General features: G+C 40.4%; 2 protein-coding genes across 3 annotated transcripts in view; one reads left to right on the forward strand and one right to left on the reverse strand.

The window, feature by feature from the left end:
• The window catches only part of NUP155 (nucleoporin 155), a 54005-nt gene extending 49775 nt beyond the window's left edge, over positions 1 to 4230 (reverse strand). The window contains exons 1-2 of one of the 2 annotated variants that reach the window (XM_020901633.2): positions 3677 to 4228; positions 383 to 520 (exon numbers count right to left, since the gene is read on the reverse strand). In XM_020901633.2, coding sequence (XP_020757292.1) covers positions 383 to 520; positions 3677 to 4007 — 469 coding nt within the window. In that variant the 5' untranslated portion in view covers positions 4008 to 4228. Of the gene's footprint in view, positions 1 to 382; positions 521 to 3676 lie in introns of both variants that reach the window. The other variant, XM_020901634.2, reaches the window with a different exon arrangement.
• A 3886-nt stretch (positions 4231 to 8116) lies between these two features.
• Positions 8117 to 15267, forward strand: part of WDR70 (WD repeat domain 70) — a 276786-nt gene continuing 269635 nt past the window's right edge. The window contains exons 1-3 of the mRNA XM_070476595.1: positions 8117 to 8234; positions 8341 to 8400; positions 12541 to 12624. Of these exons, the coding sequence (XP_070332696.1) occupies positions 8210 to 8234; positions 8341 to 8400; positions 12541 to 12624 (169 nt within the window). The 5' untranslated portion in view covers positions 8117 to 8209. The remainder of the gene's footprint in view (positions 8235 to 8340; positions 8401 to 12540; positions 12625 to 15267) is intronic.

Below are 15267 nucleotides of genomic sequence, written 5' to 3' on the forward strand. Positions count from 1 at the left end.
CAGTTTTAAATGTTAACACAGGGGGAAAAAAAAACCATTGGCCTTTGAACTGAAAAAGCATGGTAGTAAAAACTTCCTTTCCCCACCCTACTTAATAGGAAAATATCACTTTACCATATGTCATTCAAAAATGCAGAATTAATTGTAAACAATTCACTCTCCTCAATGTCCCTTAACAATTAAAATGTGACTCAATTTTCAACATTCAATTATGAAATTTTCTAGGCACATGGCAAACTACCCATGTACTTAAAAGTATTTTAAATAAAATCCTTACAAGAACTTGTACACAAAACACTAATTAGACACAAAACAAGAACTGTAATAATGAGAATACTAATTTTTAAATATTTTAAATAGTTAATACAAAGGAATAGGATACGTCCAAACTGCTCAACAAGCTCAGGAGGGAGAGGAACTCTTCGGATGGAACTGATGTCTGGAAGGTTGGGTACGGACAGCAAGCCAGGTCCTTGCAGGGGATAATCCATATCTGACATGCCAGAAACAGTGGGGTTATCTACAAAAAATAAAACAAGAAACAAAGCATTTATTTAAAATAACAATGTACTGGGCATCAAATGGGCAAGCAGAAGTACTGCAGGCTACAAAAATAAAATTGTGTGTCTGGTGGTTCTAAAGGTATATAGAGAAAATGGTTCTGATCTGACAGAAAGGAGGCCTAAGCAATTCCAGTGTTGAGATGGGGTGCAATTACTGGTTTCAACACTGAAGTCTTTAACAAAGACTTGTCTCTGTAAGAAAAGAAATGGTTAGTTCAATAATTAATAGTGTTTTTCTATTATTTGACTAATCTGAAATGGGAAAAAAAAATTATAAAACTGCTTTACAGATAAAAACAACCGTGAACAAACAAAATACTGACTGGGGAAAAAACAGCATTTCCTTTCCCACTTAAAATCAACCCATGCCTTTTCCCATCACGCATTCCCCCATCCCCTCATGCATGCAGGCTCAGCTGCATCCAACTCTGTAACCCCATAGACTGTAACCTGCCAGGATCCTCTGTCCCTGGGATTCTCCCTGCAAGAATACTGGAGTGGGTTGTCATGCCCTCCTCCAGGGCATCTTCCCAACCAAGAAATCGAACCCAAGTCTCCTGTCATTGCAGGCGGATTTTTTATCCACTGAGCCACCTGGGAAGCCCACCCCCTTCACCAATAACAGGCACACTTCAGAGATGTTGTGGGTTTGGTTCCAGACCACTGCAATAAAATGAACATCCCCAGAAGGCAAGTCTCATAAATTTTTTTATTTTCCAGTGCATGTAAGTTATGTTTACACTATACTGAAGCATGCACCAGTATTGTTTAAAAAAAAAAAAAAATGTATACACCTTAACTTAAAAAATACTCTATTACTAAAAAATGCTAACCATCATATGATAAGGCAGAGTTGTCACAAACCAATTGTAAAAATACAAAAACAAAAATCCGGTATCTGCAAAGTGTAATAAAACAAACAGCAATAAAATGAGGTATGTCTGTAATACCACAAAAGCAATATTTTATTGGGGGGGCGGGGAGAGAGAAATCAAACTACTCTATAAAGTGTTCTCAACTGGCAACTCTTCTCTTCCTCTAAAGCCCAGACACTAAGGGCAGGAGTAGGGTGGTCTATTCCCTTCTAGTCCTGAACAAGGTGTTTTAGATCTGACTGATCATCTATTTTCTGCCTCTCTAAAATACAAAGATGTTGGGGGCAAGTGACATATAAAACAATTTTATGAAAAATTTAAAAATTTATACAACTAGAGAACAAATTCAGTCAATCCCTATGTAGAGTATCCAGCTTCAAAAATCACCCGTAGTATGCCCAGTCATGTTTTATATGTATCAGTCCTATCCACTTCTTCCCTAACGTATCTTTTGAAGCAAATAGAATGAAGACATTCTATTTAATATTAAAATATAATTTTTTGAGACACTTCACTATTTTTTAATTTAAAGTTTTATTTTTGAACACCAAAAACATTTTATAATTGGGGCATAGCCAATTAACAAGGTTGTGATAGCTTCAGGTGAACAATGAAGGGACTCAGCCATACATTACATGTAGAATACTATGCTACATGTTAAATGTTAAATGACAGTGGGAAAACAAAGAATGGAATTGTGAAAGCCTACAGAAAGAAAGTGATATTTAATGGAGCCTGGAAGAACAGCTTATTAGGCAAAGAAGAACATTCTAGAAATGATGACGAATACATGAAAAATTTAAGAGGGGGTCTCTTATTATAGTAAATGTGTTAAATTCAGTAAAACTGGAACAAGGGTGTAAAGAATAGGATGGAAGAAGGAAAGATTTGGTTAGAGAGGTAGATGTATGTAAAGGTGGACAGGTTGGACTGGGGTGAGATATGAAGAGAAGACAAGAAGATATGGACTGTTTTAACAGTTTGCTTTCAGAAATAAGGAGGTCAAAGGGAGTGGTGCTGTTCAAAATGAGAGCTGCTAACAGGTCACTTGGTTCTTACAAGGCAAGCCCACTGGTGAGTAACTGTCAGGAATAAATACTCCTTGCTTTGTTCCTGTCTCTTCTCTGATTATAAGACAATGAATTTTATTAAACTGCAGGAGCTGTCTTTTAGGTTTACATTGCAAATATTTTCGTTGTTTAGTTGCCAAGTCCGGTCTGTCTCCTTTGTGATCCCACTGACTGTAGCCTGCCAGGCTCCTCTGTCCATGGGATTTCTCAAGCAAGAGCACTGTAGCGGGTGGCTATTTCCTTCTCCAGAGGATCTGCCCAACCCAGCGATCAAACCCTCATCTCTTGCACTGGCAGGGGATTCTGCACCACTAAGTCACCTGGGAATTATCCTGCTTAGAATACTTGGTTCATGCTTACAAAACGTTGTACTTATTTACTCTCCTCTACTTTTCTCCAATTTCCACCTCACACGGGGGTCACTTCTTTTCTAGCAACTTGTGTGATTCTATGTGCCTTGAGGAGCCTGACCTTCATTTAACACCATTAAACAGAATATTGTACAAACACCTGTCTTTTGTTGGCACAAAATCTGCCCTACCCTCCCTGTTCACCCATCATCACCTGTTTCCCTGTCCCCTTCCTTCATTCCGCCTGTAGTTCTTTTTCATACCCTTCAGAATTTCATATTACAGTAACACTACATATAAGAAGGCATTTCTTTCAGCGAACATAAACTTCCAAATTAACTTCGTTTGCTCTTCGGTTTTACTCCAATAGTGATACGAGATATTAACAAAGATGAAACTTGGATCAGGTGATCCTCCTCATCCGGTCTTAGCGATAAACATCTGGAGGTAGTGAGAAGCTCGTTAAGGTTAAAATATTTGCCTCTTCTGCCTCAAATAGGGGCTTGCTCCTCGTTCCCAACCTCTCAATTGCCTGTGATGGAGGGTGAGAGAAGGAAAAAATTGAAAATGGGCTCTTTTCCCCCCTTAGGGCTTCTCTTGTGGTTCAGACGGTAATGAGTCTGTCTGCAATGAGGGAGACCCCGGGTTTGAGTCCTGGGTTGGGAAGATCCCCTGGAGAATGGAATGGCAACCCACAGGAGCGCCCTAGATCTCAGGACGTCTTCGCCCATTCGCCCTGGGGATGGGACCTATTTATGGAGTCAGATGAGAGTCCTTTGGGCTGAGAAACAGTCACCAATTGGGCAACGATCACTCACTTGGAGCAGACACCATGAGCAGCTCGGAAAGGTCCGGGTACATGCGGTCTTCTTGCAACTGACGGTCGATGAGCCGCCCCGCATTTTCCAAAGCTTCCTGCAGGGCTGCGGCCGACGTGGAGGCCGGCATCGCCGACCCCAGCAAAGAAGACGGCATATCCAAAACCGAAGGCAAGAGCGACCGGAGAAAGTCAAAAAGCAAGGAGAAATAAGAGAAAACCCAAGACGCTAGCTCAGCCCCAAAGCTTAGAGCGCGCGCGCCAAACGAGGGCCGCGGCGCCAGTGCATGACGCACTTCCGCTTCATCGGGTGGGGAATTTGAAGCTTGCATTTGGCAGCTGGGAACGGGAACTTGTTAGAGGGCTGGACGTTAGGGGTGGAGCTAAGTGAGAGGGAGGCGGCTGTTTGGGGAGCGGTAGGGGGGAAGTCGGTGTTGTCTGGGAGAAAGGGAGAGACAGAGGTGGAGGGAAAGGGAGGGGGGGAGCCTAGGGAAGGGGAGGAAGGGGACGGGGTCCGTAGGGGTGGAGAGGGTGGAGGGGCCGGGTGAGTGGGAGCCGGTTACTGCGGGTACTGCGCAGACTGGCTCGGGTTCTGGTGGGTTCAGCGCGCGCTTGGATCCGGGTGCCTCGAGCTTCGGGGAGCGGAAACCCGCAACAGCACCTGTTTGAGTCTCGTGTCAACTTGTTTGGTGCTCCAAGTAACTTCGGACTTTCCTGGTGGCTCAGACTGTAAAAGCGTCTGCCGACAAAGCGGGTTCGATCCCTGGGTTGGGAAGACCCCTGGAGAAGGAAATGGCAACCCACTCCAGTACTCTTGCCTGGAAAATCCCATGGACGGAGGAGCCTGGTCCCGGCTACGGTCCACGGGGTCGCAAAGAGTCGGACACGACTGAGCAACTTCACTACTAAATAACTTCTGAGATGAGAGTGGATAGGAATTGGTAACCGTTAGAAAAAGTTTACACATAAACCAAAATTTCGCTACATTTCTAATGGATTTCGGTGTAAATCAGGCTTTCTAGTTCCGTGTTGCTACCAGTTGATTTTGTGGTACGTCACCGTGAAAATTTATGTTTACGAAATCTTCACTGGGTGCAGAGATCTGATGCCTTGCTTTATTTCTCATTGCAGAGGGGAAGCAGATGATTCCAATTCACTGTTTCATCCCCAGCACACAGTAGGGCTGGTATAGAATAGGCCACCCAACACGCTTTCCTAGTAGCTCAGATGGTAAAACATCCGCCTGCGGTGTTTTACCGGGGTTCGATCCCCGGGTTGGGAAAATTCCTATGGGGAAGGAAATGGCAACCCACTCCAGTATTCTTGCCTGGAGAATCCAACGCACAGAGAAGTCTGACTGGCTACAGTTCCATGGGGTCACAAAGAGTGACACGATGGGGCGAGTAACACATAGACACCCAACATGTCATCTACAGCAGTGGGATTCTTAATTTGCGTCAGGCATTGTACCTGTGCTGGGAATATCAAACTGAAACAACTTTCGTGTTCTGATGGAAACTCTCCTGTCCTCATGCAAGGACGCAGGCAAAAAACCTGAGTGTATCACTTTGTTTTCTATAGAATAGTATTAACTGAAGTAGAAGGGTAGAAAAGGAAAGATATACCCATCTGAATGCAGAGTGCCAAAGAATAGCAAGGAGAGATAAAAAAGCCCTCAACTGAACTATGCCAAGAAATAGAGGAAAACAACAGAATGGGAAAGACTAGAGATGTTTTCAAGAAAATTACAGATAGCAAGGGAACATTTCATACAAAGATGGGCACAATAAAGGACAGAACCTGTATGGCCCTAACGGAAGCAGAAGATATTAAGAAGAGGTGGCAAGAATACACAGAAGAACTATATGAAAAAGGTCTTAATGATCTGGATAACCACAATGGTGTGATCACCCACCTAGAGCCAGACATCTTGGAATATGAAGTCAAGTGGGCCTTAGGAAGCATCACTACGAACAAAGCTTGTGGAGGTGATGGAATTCCAGCTAAGCTATTTCAAATCCTAAAAGATGATGCTGTGAAAGTGCTGCACTCAATATGCCAGCAAATTTGGAAAACTCAGCAGTGGCCACAGGACTGGAAAAATGTCAGTTTTCATTCCAGTCCCAAAGAAGGGCAATGCCAAAGGATATTCAAAGTACCACACAGTTGCACTCATTTCACATGCTAGCAAAGTAATGATCAAAATCCTTCAAGCTAGGCTTCAACAGTGTGTGAACTGAGAACTTCTAGATGTAAAAGCTGAATTTAGAAAAGGCAGAGGAACCAGAGATCAAACTGCCAACATCCAGTTGGATCATAGAAAAAACAAGGGAATTCCAGAAAAACACTTATTTCTGCTGCATTGACTACACTAAAGCCTTTGACTGTATGGATCACAAAGTCATGAGATTACCAGCCCACCTTACCTGCCTCCTGAGAAACCTGTTTGCAGGTCAAGAAGCAACAGAACTGAATATGTAACAATAGACTGGTTCCAAATTGGGAAAGGAGTATGTCAAAGCTATATATTGTCACCCTGCTTATTTAACTTCTATGCAGAGTACATCATGCCAAATGTTGTGGGCTGGATGAAGCACAAGCTGGGATCAAGATTTCTGGGAGAAGTATCAATAACCTCAGATATGCAGATGACACTATTCTTATAGCAGAAGGCAAAGAGGAACTAAACAGCCTCTTGATGAAGGTGAAAGAGAGAAAAAGCTGACTTAAAACTCAATATTCAAAACTAAGATCATGGCATCTGGTCCCATCATTTCATAGCAAATAGATGGGGAAACAATGGAAACATTGTTTCTTTATTTTCTTTATTCTTTATTTTCTTGGGCTCCAAGTGACTGCAGCCACGGAATGAAAAGATGCTTGCTCCTTGGAAGAAAAGCTATGACAAACCTAGACAGCATATTAAAAAGAAGAGACAATACTTTGTCAACAAAGGTCCATCTAGTCAAAGCTATGTTTTTTCCAATAGTCATGTTTGCATGTGAGAGTTGGACCATAAAGAAAGTTGAGCGCTGAAGAACTGAGGCTTTCGAACAGTGTTGCTGGGTCTTTCCCAGTAAGTCAGCTTTTTGCATCAGGTGGCCAAATTATTGAAGCTTCAACTTCAGCATCAGTCCTTCCAATGAATATTCAGGGTTGATTTCCTTTAGGATTGACTGTTTTGATCTCCTTGCAGTCCAAGGGACTTTCTAGAGTCTTTTCCAACACTGCAGTTTGAAAGCATGAATTCTTTGGCGCTCACCCTTCTTCATGGTCCAACTCTCACATCCACACATGACTACCGGAAAAACCATAGCTTTGAATAGACGGACCTTTGTCAGCAAAGTGACGTCTCTGCTTTTTAATACGATGTCTAAGTTTGTCATAGCTTTTCTTCCAAGGAGCAAGTGTCTTTTAATTTCACAGTTGAAGTCATGGGAAAGACTGAGAGCAGGAGGAAGAGGGGGCAACAGGGATGAGATGTTTGGATAGCTCAATGGACATGAGTTTGAGCAAACTCCAGGAGATGGTAAAAGACAGGGAAGTCTGGTGTCCTGCAGTTCATAGGCTTGCAAAGAGTCGGACAAGACTTAGCGACTGAACAAAGGAACTTATTTCTCATTGGCAAAAATGTGTAGATTGTAATTGTTCTTATTTTGATTATAAAGATGTTTGAGGCTAGTTATAATGATTTCAAATTCATGGTCCCGAATTGCAGTTATATTTGAACCAACTCAATAAGTGGTCATCCTGCATGCCACACTAAAGATTCCACATGCCACAACTGAAAGACCCAAATAAATGTGCAGCCAAATAAATAAAAATTAGAAATTTTAAAAGTAAGTTATTTAAAAGAATAATGTCTAATCCTTGTTACTGTAAAGAACACATTTTACGAAAAATTGTCATTTTGTAAAACTAAGCCATTAATGAAAAGAATGGTGTTATTTTACATTTTTGCAGATCCCTTAAATGTTTGGCTAAATAAGAGATAGCTAGATTTTCATATGACCGTTGTTATATGTTGTTTAGTGGAAGTATATGAAGTATACGTATACTTATATAAGTATTTATAAAAAGCAGAGACATCACTTTGTTGACAAAGGTCCGTCACACACAGTTACACAGTTGGAGAAGGGAGTATTTTAACATTTATAGACACTTGTGAATATTCTTCTCTGACAGCATACCAAAACTTTCTTAAAGGTTAGCTGTGATGTGACATTTGAAGCCATCCTTAGAATTCTGAGGATTAAGTGTCACCTGGTCGGTAAATGCATTTTAGGAAGCAAAAAGAGTCAATAGAAACGCCAGATGGGTTTAATCGGACGCCTGGCTCCGTGGCGCTTATACATCGCCAGCCCGCTAGGGCGGCGCTGCCCATGGAGGCCTCTGTCCCTCCGCGCAAGGCGCCTCTCTTGGCCTTGGCGGCGACGCTGACGCTTGAAGGCGATACTTCCTGCCCGGTTTGCCGGGAGTCTTCGGCAGCTGTGCCTGCAGTGGTTGTTGCTGGTTTCTTGGAGGGTGGCCGAGCATGGAGCGCCCGGGACCCAGCGATGGTGGGTTCAGTGAGGCGAGCACCTATAGGATGGGCCGGGCAGGGCGGGCGGCGCTGGGGTCGCCCTCTGATAAGGCCTTTTCCCTTTTCTCTTTCTCAAATGACAGGCTCAGACGCATCGGGACCAGACCCGCAGCTGGCGGTCACCATGGGCTTCACGGGGTTTGGTGAGTGACTGCCCTAAACATGGTCTCCTTTTGCAGAGATTTTAACAGTCGCATGTTGGTAGGGGCGTTCGAGCTGTCACTTGTGTTCCGACATTCCGCTGTGCCTCGTCCTATTTATTAATACTTTCAGCTCTAGTGTGTGTATCTTGCAATTTTAAGTCACACTCTTCCCGCATCTGTTTTCTAACTCCTCTCTGTCTCTTGAGACCAGCCCAGGTGACACTTATGGGACGGTTATAGAAAAAGAAAGATTGTTGCCTGACCTACGTGGTGGAAGGTGTTGGTTAATGGAGAGAGTTGTTTCTCTGCGTCCTGAGGTTGAGAGCCAACCACTGATTGTGGTCTGTAATAAGATGGCCCTTTTGGCATCAAGTGGGCTATTAAGTGATGTTATAATAGTTAAATTTGTTATTTTGTTGAAGTATTGGTGGTTTAGTCGCTAAGTCCTGTCTGGCTCTTGCGACCCGATGGGCTAAAGGCCACCAGGCTTCTCTGTTCATGGGATTCTGCAGACAAGAATACAGGCGTGGGTTGCCATTTCCTTCTCCAGAGGATCTTCCCAACCCAGGGATAGAACCCGGGTCTCCTTCATTGCAGGCAGATTCTTTACCAATTGAGCTAAGGGGAAATAGAGTTGATTTATAATGTCATGTTAATTTCCGGTGTACAGCACAGTGACTCATTTAAACATACACACACACATATTACTAGATATTCCTTTCCCTTATAGGTTATTACAAACTGTTGAATATAGTTCCCTGTGCTGTACAGTGGGTCCTTGTAGGTTAGTCTTTTTTTCTATTCCAAAGTCTTCACTTGTATCTCTTGTTTGTTCATTCATAACATTCATTTATTCGGGTAATGTCTTGAACCACATATTTATTATCTCCTAGGAGGTCATGTCTACAAAAGTGCTGTATGCTTCTGTAGTATTCAGTTGAGTCACTCAGTCGTGTCTGACTCTGCGACCCCATGGACTGCGGCGCGCCAGGCCTCCCTGTCCATCACCAACTCCTGGAGTTTACACAAACTCATGTCCATTGAGTTGGTGATGCCATCCAACCATCTTATTCTTTGTCATCACCTTTTCTTACTGCCTTCAATCTTTCCCAGCATCAGGGTCTTTTCAAATGAGTAAGTTTTCACATCAGGTGGCCAAAGTATTGGAGTTTCAGTTTCAGCATCAGTCCTTCCAGTGAATATTCAGGACTGGTTTCCTTTAGAATGGACTGGTTGGATCTCCTTGCAGTCGAAGGGACTCTCAAGAGTCTTCTCCAATTCCACAGTTCAAAAGCATCAATTCTTTGGCACTCAGCTTTCTTTATAGTCCAACTCTCACATCCATACATGACTATTGGAAAATAGCTTTGACTAGATGGACCTTTGTTGGCAAAGTAATGTCTCTGCTTTTTAATACAATGTCTAGGTTTGTCATAACTTTTCTTCCAAAGTGTAAGTGTCTTTTAATTTTGTGGCTGCAGTCACCATCTGCAGTGATTTTGGAGCCCCCCAAAATAAAGTCTGTCACTGTTTCCCCATCTATTTTGTCATGAAGTGATGGGACCAGATGCTATGATCTTAGTTTTCTGAATGTTGAGCTTTAAGCCAACTTTTTCACTCTCCTCTTTCACTTTCATCAGGAGGCTCTTTAGTTCTTCTTCACTTTCTACCATAAGGGTGGTGTCATCTGCATATCTGAGGTTATTGATAATTTCTCCCGGCAATCTTGATTCCAGCTTATGCTTCCTCCAGCCCAGCGTTTCTCATGATGTACTCTGCATATAAGTTAAATAAGCAGGGTAACAACATACAGCCTTGATGTACTCCTTTCCCTATTTGGAACCAGTCTGTTGTTCCATGTCCGGTTCTAACTGTTGCTTCCTGACCTGCGTACAGATTTCTCAGGAGGCAGGTCAGGTGGTCTGGTATTCCCATCTCTTGAAGAATTCTCCACAGTTTGGTGTGATCCACATAGTCAAAGGCTTTGGCATAGTCAATAAGGCAGAAATAGATGTTTTTCTGGAATTCTCTTGCTTTTTCGATGATCCAACGGATGTTGGCAGTTTGATTTCTGGTTCCTCTGCCTTTTCTAAAACCAGCTTGAATATCTGGAAGTTCTCGGTTCACATACTGTTGAAGCCTGGCTTGGAGAATTTTGAGCATGACTTTACTAGCATGTGAGATGAGTGCAATTGTGTGGTAGTTTGAGCATTCTTTGGCATTGCCTTTCTTTGCGATTGGAAAGAAAACTGACCTTTTTCAGTCCTGTGGCCGCTGCTGAGTTTTCCAAATTTGCTAGCATATTGAGCGCAACACTTTAACAGCATCGTCTTTTAGGATTTGAAATAACTGGAATTCCGTCACCTCCTCTAGCTTTGTTCATAGTGATGCTTCCTAAGGCCCACTTGACTTCTCATTCCAGGATGTCTGGCTCTAGGTGAGTGATCTTACCATTGTGATTATCTGGGTTGTGAAGATCCTTTTTGAATAGTTTTTCTGTGTACTCTTGCCACCTCTTCTTAATATCTTCTGCTTCTGTTAGGTCCATACCATATCTGTTCTTTATTGTGCCCATCCTTTCTTGAAATGTAGTATTATATACTTACCTTTGTACACAGTATTATGTAGTGTAGTATTATGTTACTTATTTTTGTTTTAGTTCTTTTTAATAGCTTTCTCCCTAATAAAAAGAACACAATAAATGAGAAGGAAGAAAGTAAATCATTCATAATCTCATGAGCTAAAAATCAAGTCATAAAAATTTGTTTGCTTTCCAGTTTTTTTCTGTTGTGTGTTAATAACATTAAGATTGCATGTATGTATGTACAATTTTATTAATTACATGGAATTTGTTGAGTTCTTAATATTTTGAGGATTTTCCCATTTTATAAAAATGCTCTTCCAAAGCGTGTCTTCTGCTGGGTTGAATACTAGATAGAAGTGCTATAATTTGTAACATTTTAAGGTTTCTATCACATAGTTCCTAACATTTATCAGTAACACTGAAATAAACATTTTTATAAAGAACTCTTTCATCTCCTTTTGTAAAAGGAGTTTTCTGTATACTTCATAGGGTAGATTTCTACAGGAGGGACTACTTTGATAAAATATATAGGTATTAAAAAGTAGCAAAAATTGAGTATATAGCTTTTAAAACTTCTTGGTATATGTTGTCATAATGCTCTTTAGAAAGGTGGTTTCCATTTATATCAATCAGTAGTGTGTAAGAAAAGCATTTTTACCACATTCTAACTTAACACAGAATAGGTATTAGTACTGAAAAAAAAACTAGTAAAATCAAATACAACATTGCTTCCAAGCAGATGCAGGTCATCAGGATGTCAGTTCCTGGTGGTTTTAGGATTGAGACCCCTGTTTGCTTACTGGCTTTCAAGTGGTAGTCTCTTACCTCTTTCTCATACCTGCATTGCTTGTCTTCTTGCCCCCTTCATCTGTAAATGCACTGCGATCCTTCTCAAGTCTGAGGTCTCTCTGACTTCTGCCATATCTATTCTGCATCTCTTCTGCATTTTCTTGTAAGACCTTCTGTGATTAGACTGGGCTTGCCAGGATAATCTCTCAGCTTTTGAGTCTATAACCTTAATTAATGTGCAGAGTCCCTGTGAATGTAATAGATACACAGGTTTAAGGAATTACGATATGAACATTCTCTATTCTGCCTAGTACCCCATGTTGAAGTTTCAAAGAGTAGAGTCTAGATAAATTACAGGAGGATGGGAAAGTTGGCTGGTTAATGTTATTTAGTAATGAGATTGTAATTAAATTTCCCTGGGGAGTTGGGACTTCCCTGGTGATCCAGTGGCTAAGACTCTGAGCTTCCGTACAGGGGGCGTGGGTTGGATCCCTGGTTAGGGCACTAGATCCTGCATGTTGCAACTAAAGATCCTGAGTGCCACAGCTAAGATCCAGTGCAACCAAATAAATAATAAATATTTTAAAAAAAATTCCCTGGGGAGTAAATGTTTTCTTCATTGATATTTTATGGTTATTTGGTAGCTGTGCTATAAATTAGATAGACTTTAAGTGGTTATTGATACATCAGTAAGTAAGTATTGAGTACCTGAACACTGGCCAACTTATTTCAAGAAAATCACAGTCTGCTTCTTATTCCTGTTTTAGGAAAAAAAGCTCGCACATTTGATTTGGAAGCAATGTTTGAACAAACTCGAAGAACAGCAGTGGAAAGAAGTCGGAAAACACTGGGTAAGAAGTTTAGTTATTTGCTTGCTTATTTATGTAGATACTGTATCTAATTTACACAGGTGTGTTACCAGTTATAAAATTATAAGACTGAAAAAAATTTCAAAATTGTTAAAAGTTCACATGTGCTGGTTCCTTTGGAAGCAGTTTTTTTTTTTTTTTAAGTCTCATTTTTTTAATATGATAAAAGTTGTATCTAAATAGGATAAGAAGATCTGAGTTCTAAAATCTGTGAGAAGTGTGAGCTATGAGCAAACAAGGATTCAAAGTTAATTAATAAGAATCAGAATAGGGACTTCCTTGGTGACCCAAGTGATGGGGGATCCACCTTGCAATGCAAGGGACGCAGGTTCAGTCTCTGGTCTGGGAAGATTGGACATGCTTCGGGGCAGTTACACCCTGGAGCCACAACTAAGACCTAATGCAGCCAAATAAACAAATAAATATTAAAAAAAAAAAAAGAATCAGAATAGTGGTTTCCTTTCTTCTTCACCCTCTTTCTGATTCTCATTTCATTTTTTTTTTTTTCCTGCTTACAGTGGAACCAGTATTTGGAAGGCTGAGCTAGAGGTGGCTCTCAGAGTTGTGTATACCACTGATCGTTGACCCAGAAAGTATAGAAAATTGAGCCATCCAGTGAATGGGGCTGGCGCTGTTGAATCCCTGCATTCATGAGTTGTATCAGACATTTAATGAAGTCCTTAACTTCCAGACTGTCTGGTTTGATAGCAGGTGGTTGGCATTTCTAGCTACCACCTCAGGATCTTTGGAGCTGACTGTCTCCTCTACTGCTTTATTTAGATCTGATTCAGATCATTCTTATACTAGAGAAGGGATAGATGTAAACTGATAGAGCAGAAGGCACTCGGAACCAGACAGGACTCCTGGAAGAATTTAAGTGAAGTTTGCTCCAGTGCTTATCACTGTTTTAAAATGATAAATTATACAGCACACATTTGAGAAGTGAGCATGATTTTTGGTCTTTGGAAGAATAATAGTTTTTGATTTGTGTGTGTGTGTGTGTGTGTGTGTCAAAAAGACAGCTATCTACATATAATGTGTATTGTTTAAAAAAAACTTCAACTATTACCTGAAATTTCAGTTACATACAGAAGTACAAGAATGAACTCCCGTATTCCTATCACACAGATTTAACTATTGTAACAGTTTATGGCCAGTGTTATTTCCATTTACTTCTCCTCTCAGATTGCTTTGACAAAAATCCTAGATACATTACTTCACCTATAAATATTTTTGTATGTCTTTAAGTGATAAGGATTTTGAAAAATCTTAACCAAAATACTATTACTACACCTAAGAATATTAAATAATTTAGTATCATCAAACAATATGTAGAGACATGTTCTCTGTAGCATAGGTACAAATGCATTACACACTTCATCTTTGAATGTTTCAGTGAACGTTTATATTATTACAGTTAGCTTTCCAGTGTGTGATACCAAATGCTTTGAATAGTGATTGTCTTATTCCCCTACCTAAGTTTTATAGTCCCCATTACCATGCCTTGTAAGATAGGTTCTTAGTATTTATTTGTGCAGACTGAATTGAATTTAAAACTGCAGTATTGCCTTAAAAAAAAAATAAACCTTGCATCTTTGGAGAATGTGTATGTGTTTCTTTTGGCCACACTGAGTGGCATGCAGGACGTTAGTTTCTTGACCAGGAATTGAATCCTTCATCACTGCATTGGGAGCTCAGAGTTTTAAACACTGGACCACCAGGGAAGCCGCTGGAGAATTTTTTTAAATGGCATGATTAATTGTAAAGAGTTTGGAATTTGGAGCTGGAGGACCCAGCTTTAAGGGTTAGATCCACATTCTACTAGATGAATAACTTGGATGGATCTTCAAATTTCAGGTTTTTAATTTCCCCAATCTGTTTGTTGACAATGGTAAAGTCTCCCGTATTTATTATAAGTTCTCTTCAGGTTTCTTGAAGGGATTAAGATGTTGGGCATAGTACTTTTTAAACAGTAATGTTATAAATGTCACTTTTAATTCCTATCATTTTTCTTAGTAAAATATGTATTCATGTAACACTTAAGTGGAATTCCAATAAAGAGTTATTAGAGTTCTAAAATTTTGAAAAATTATCTCAGGGCCTTGTTTTCCTATTGTTATTTGTGGATGAATTAAATGGGTTGAACTTTCTTGACTTTGTGTTACATTCTTGGACTTAGACTCCTGTTTCTACCCCTGCATCTAAATATAAGAAGCCAAAGTTTGCCTTACTTTTCTTAAAAGTTAAAAAAATCTGATACGGGCCTTATTTATCTAATGATAGATATTGGAGTCTTCTTGAACTTTGACACCAGACTTGAGGAAAAGAAGAACTTTTGGTCCCTTTTAATGGCAGATTTAACTGTGTATGCAGATGTGAAGTTTTGGTTGTTAAGTGCTCTAATAGAAAGGATGAATTATACTATAAAGCCTGAATAAAATATGTATTACCAAAAATGTTAGAAAATAGTGTTATAAATTGTTTTTGAAGTATTTTTTAAGCTTATGAAAGCTGTTAGTAGGTTTTGGACATGTGAAAGACATAGACTCTTTTAGAACTAATATACTATGAGGAGATAGATGGGGAAGAAAATGTCTTTTATTTAAATGCTTATTTTGAGTGTGG

This window comes from Odocoileus virginianus, chromosome 14, assembly GCF_023699985.2.
Source record: "Odocoileus virginianus isolate 20LAN1187 ecotype Illinois chromosome 14, Ovbor_1.2, whole genome shotgun sequence".
NCBI lineage: Eukaryota > Metazoa > Chordata > Mammalia > Artiodactyla > Cervidae > Odocoileus > Odocoileus virginianus.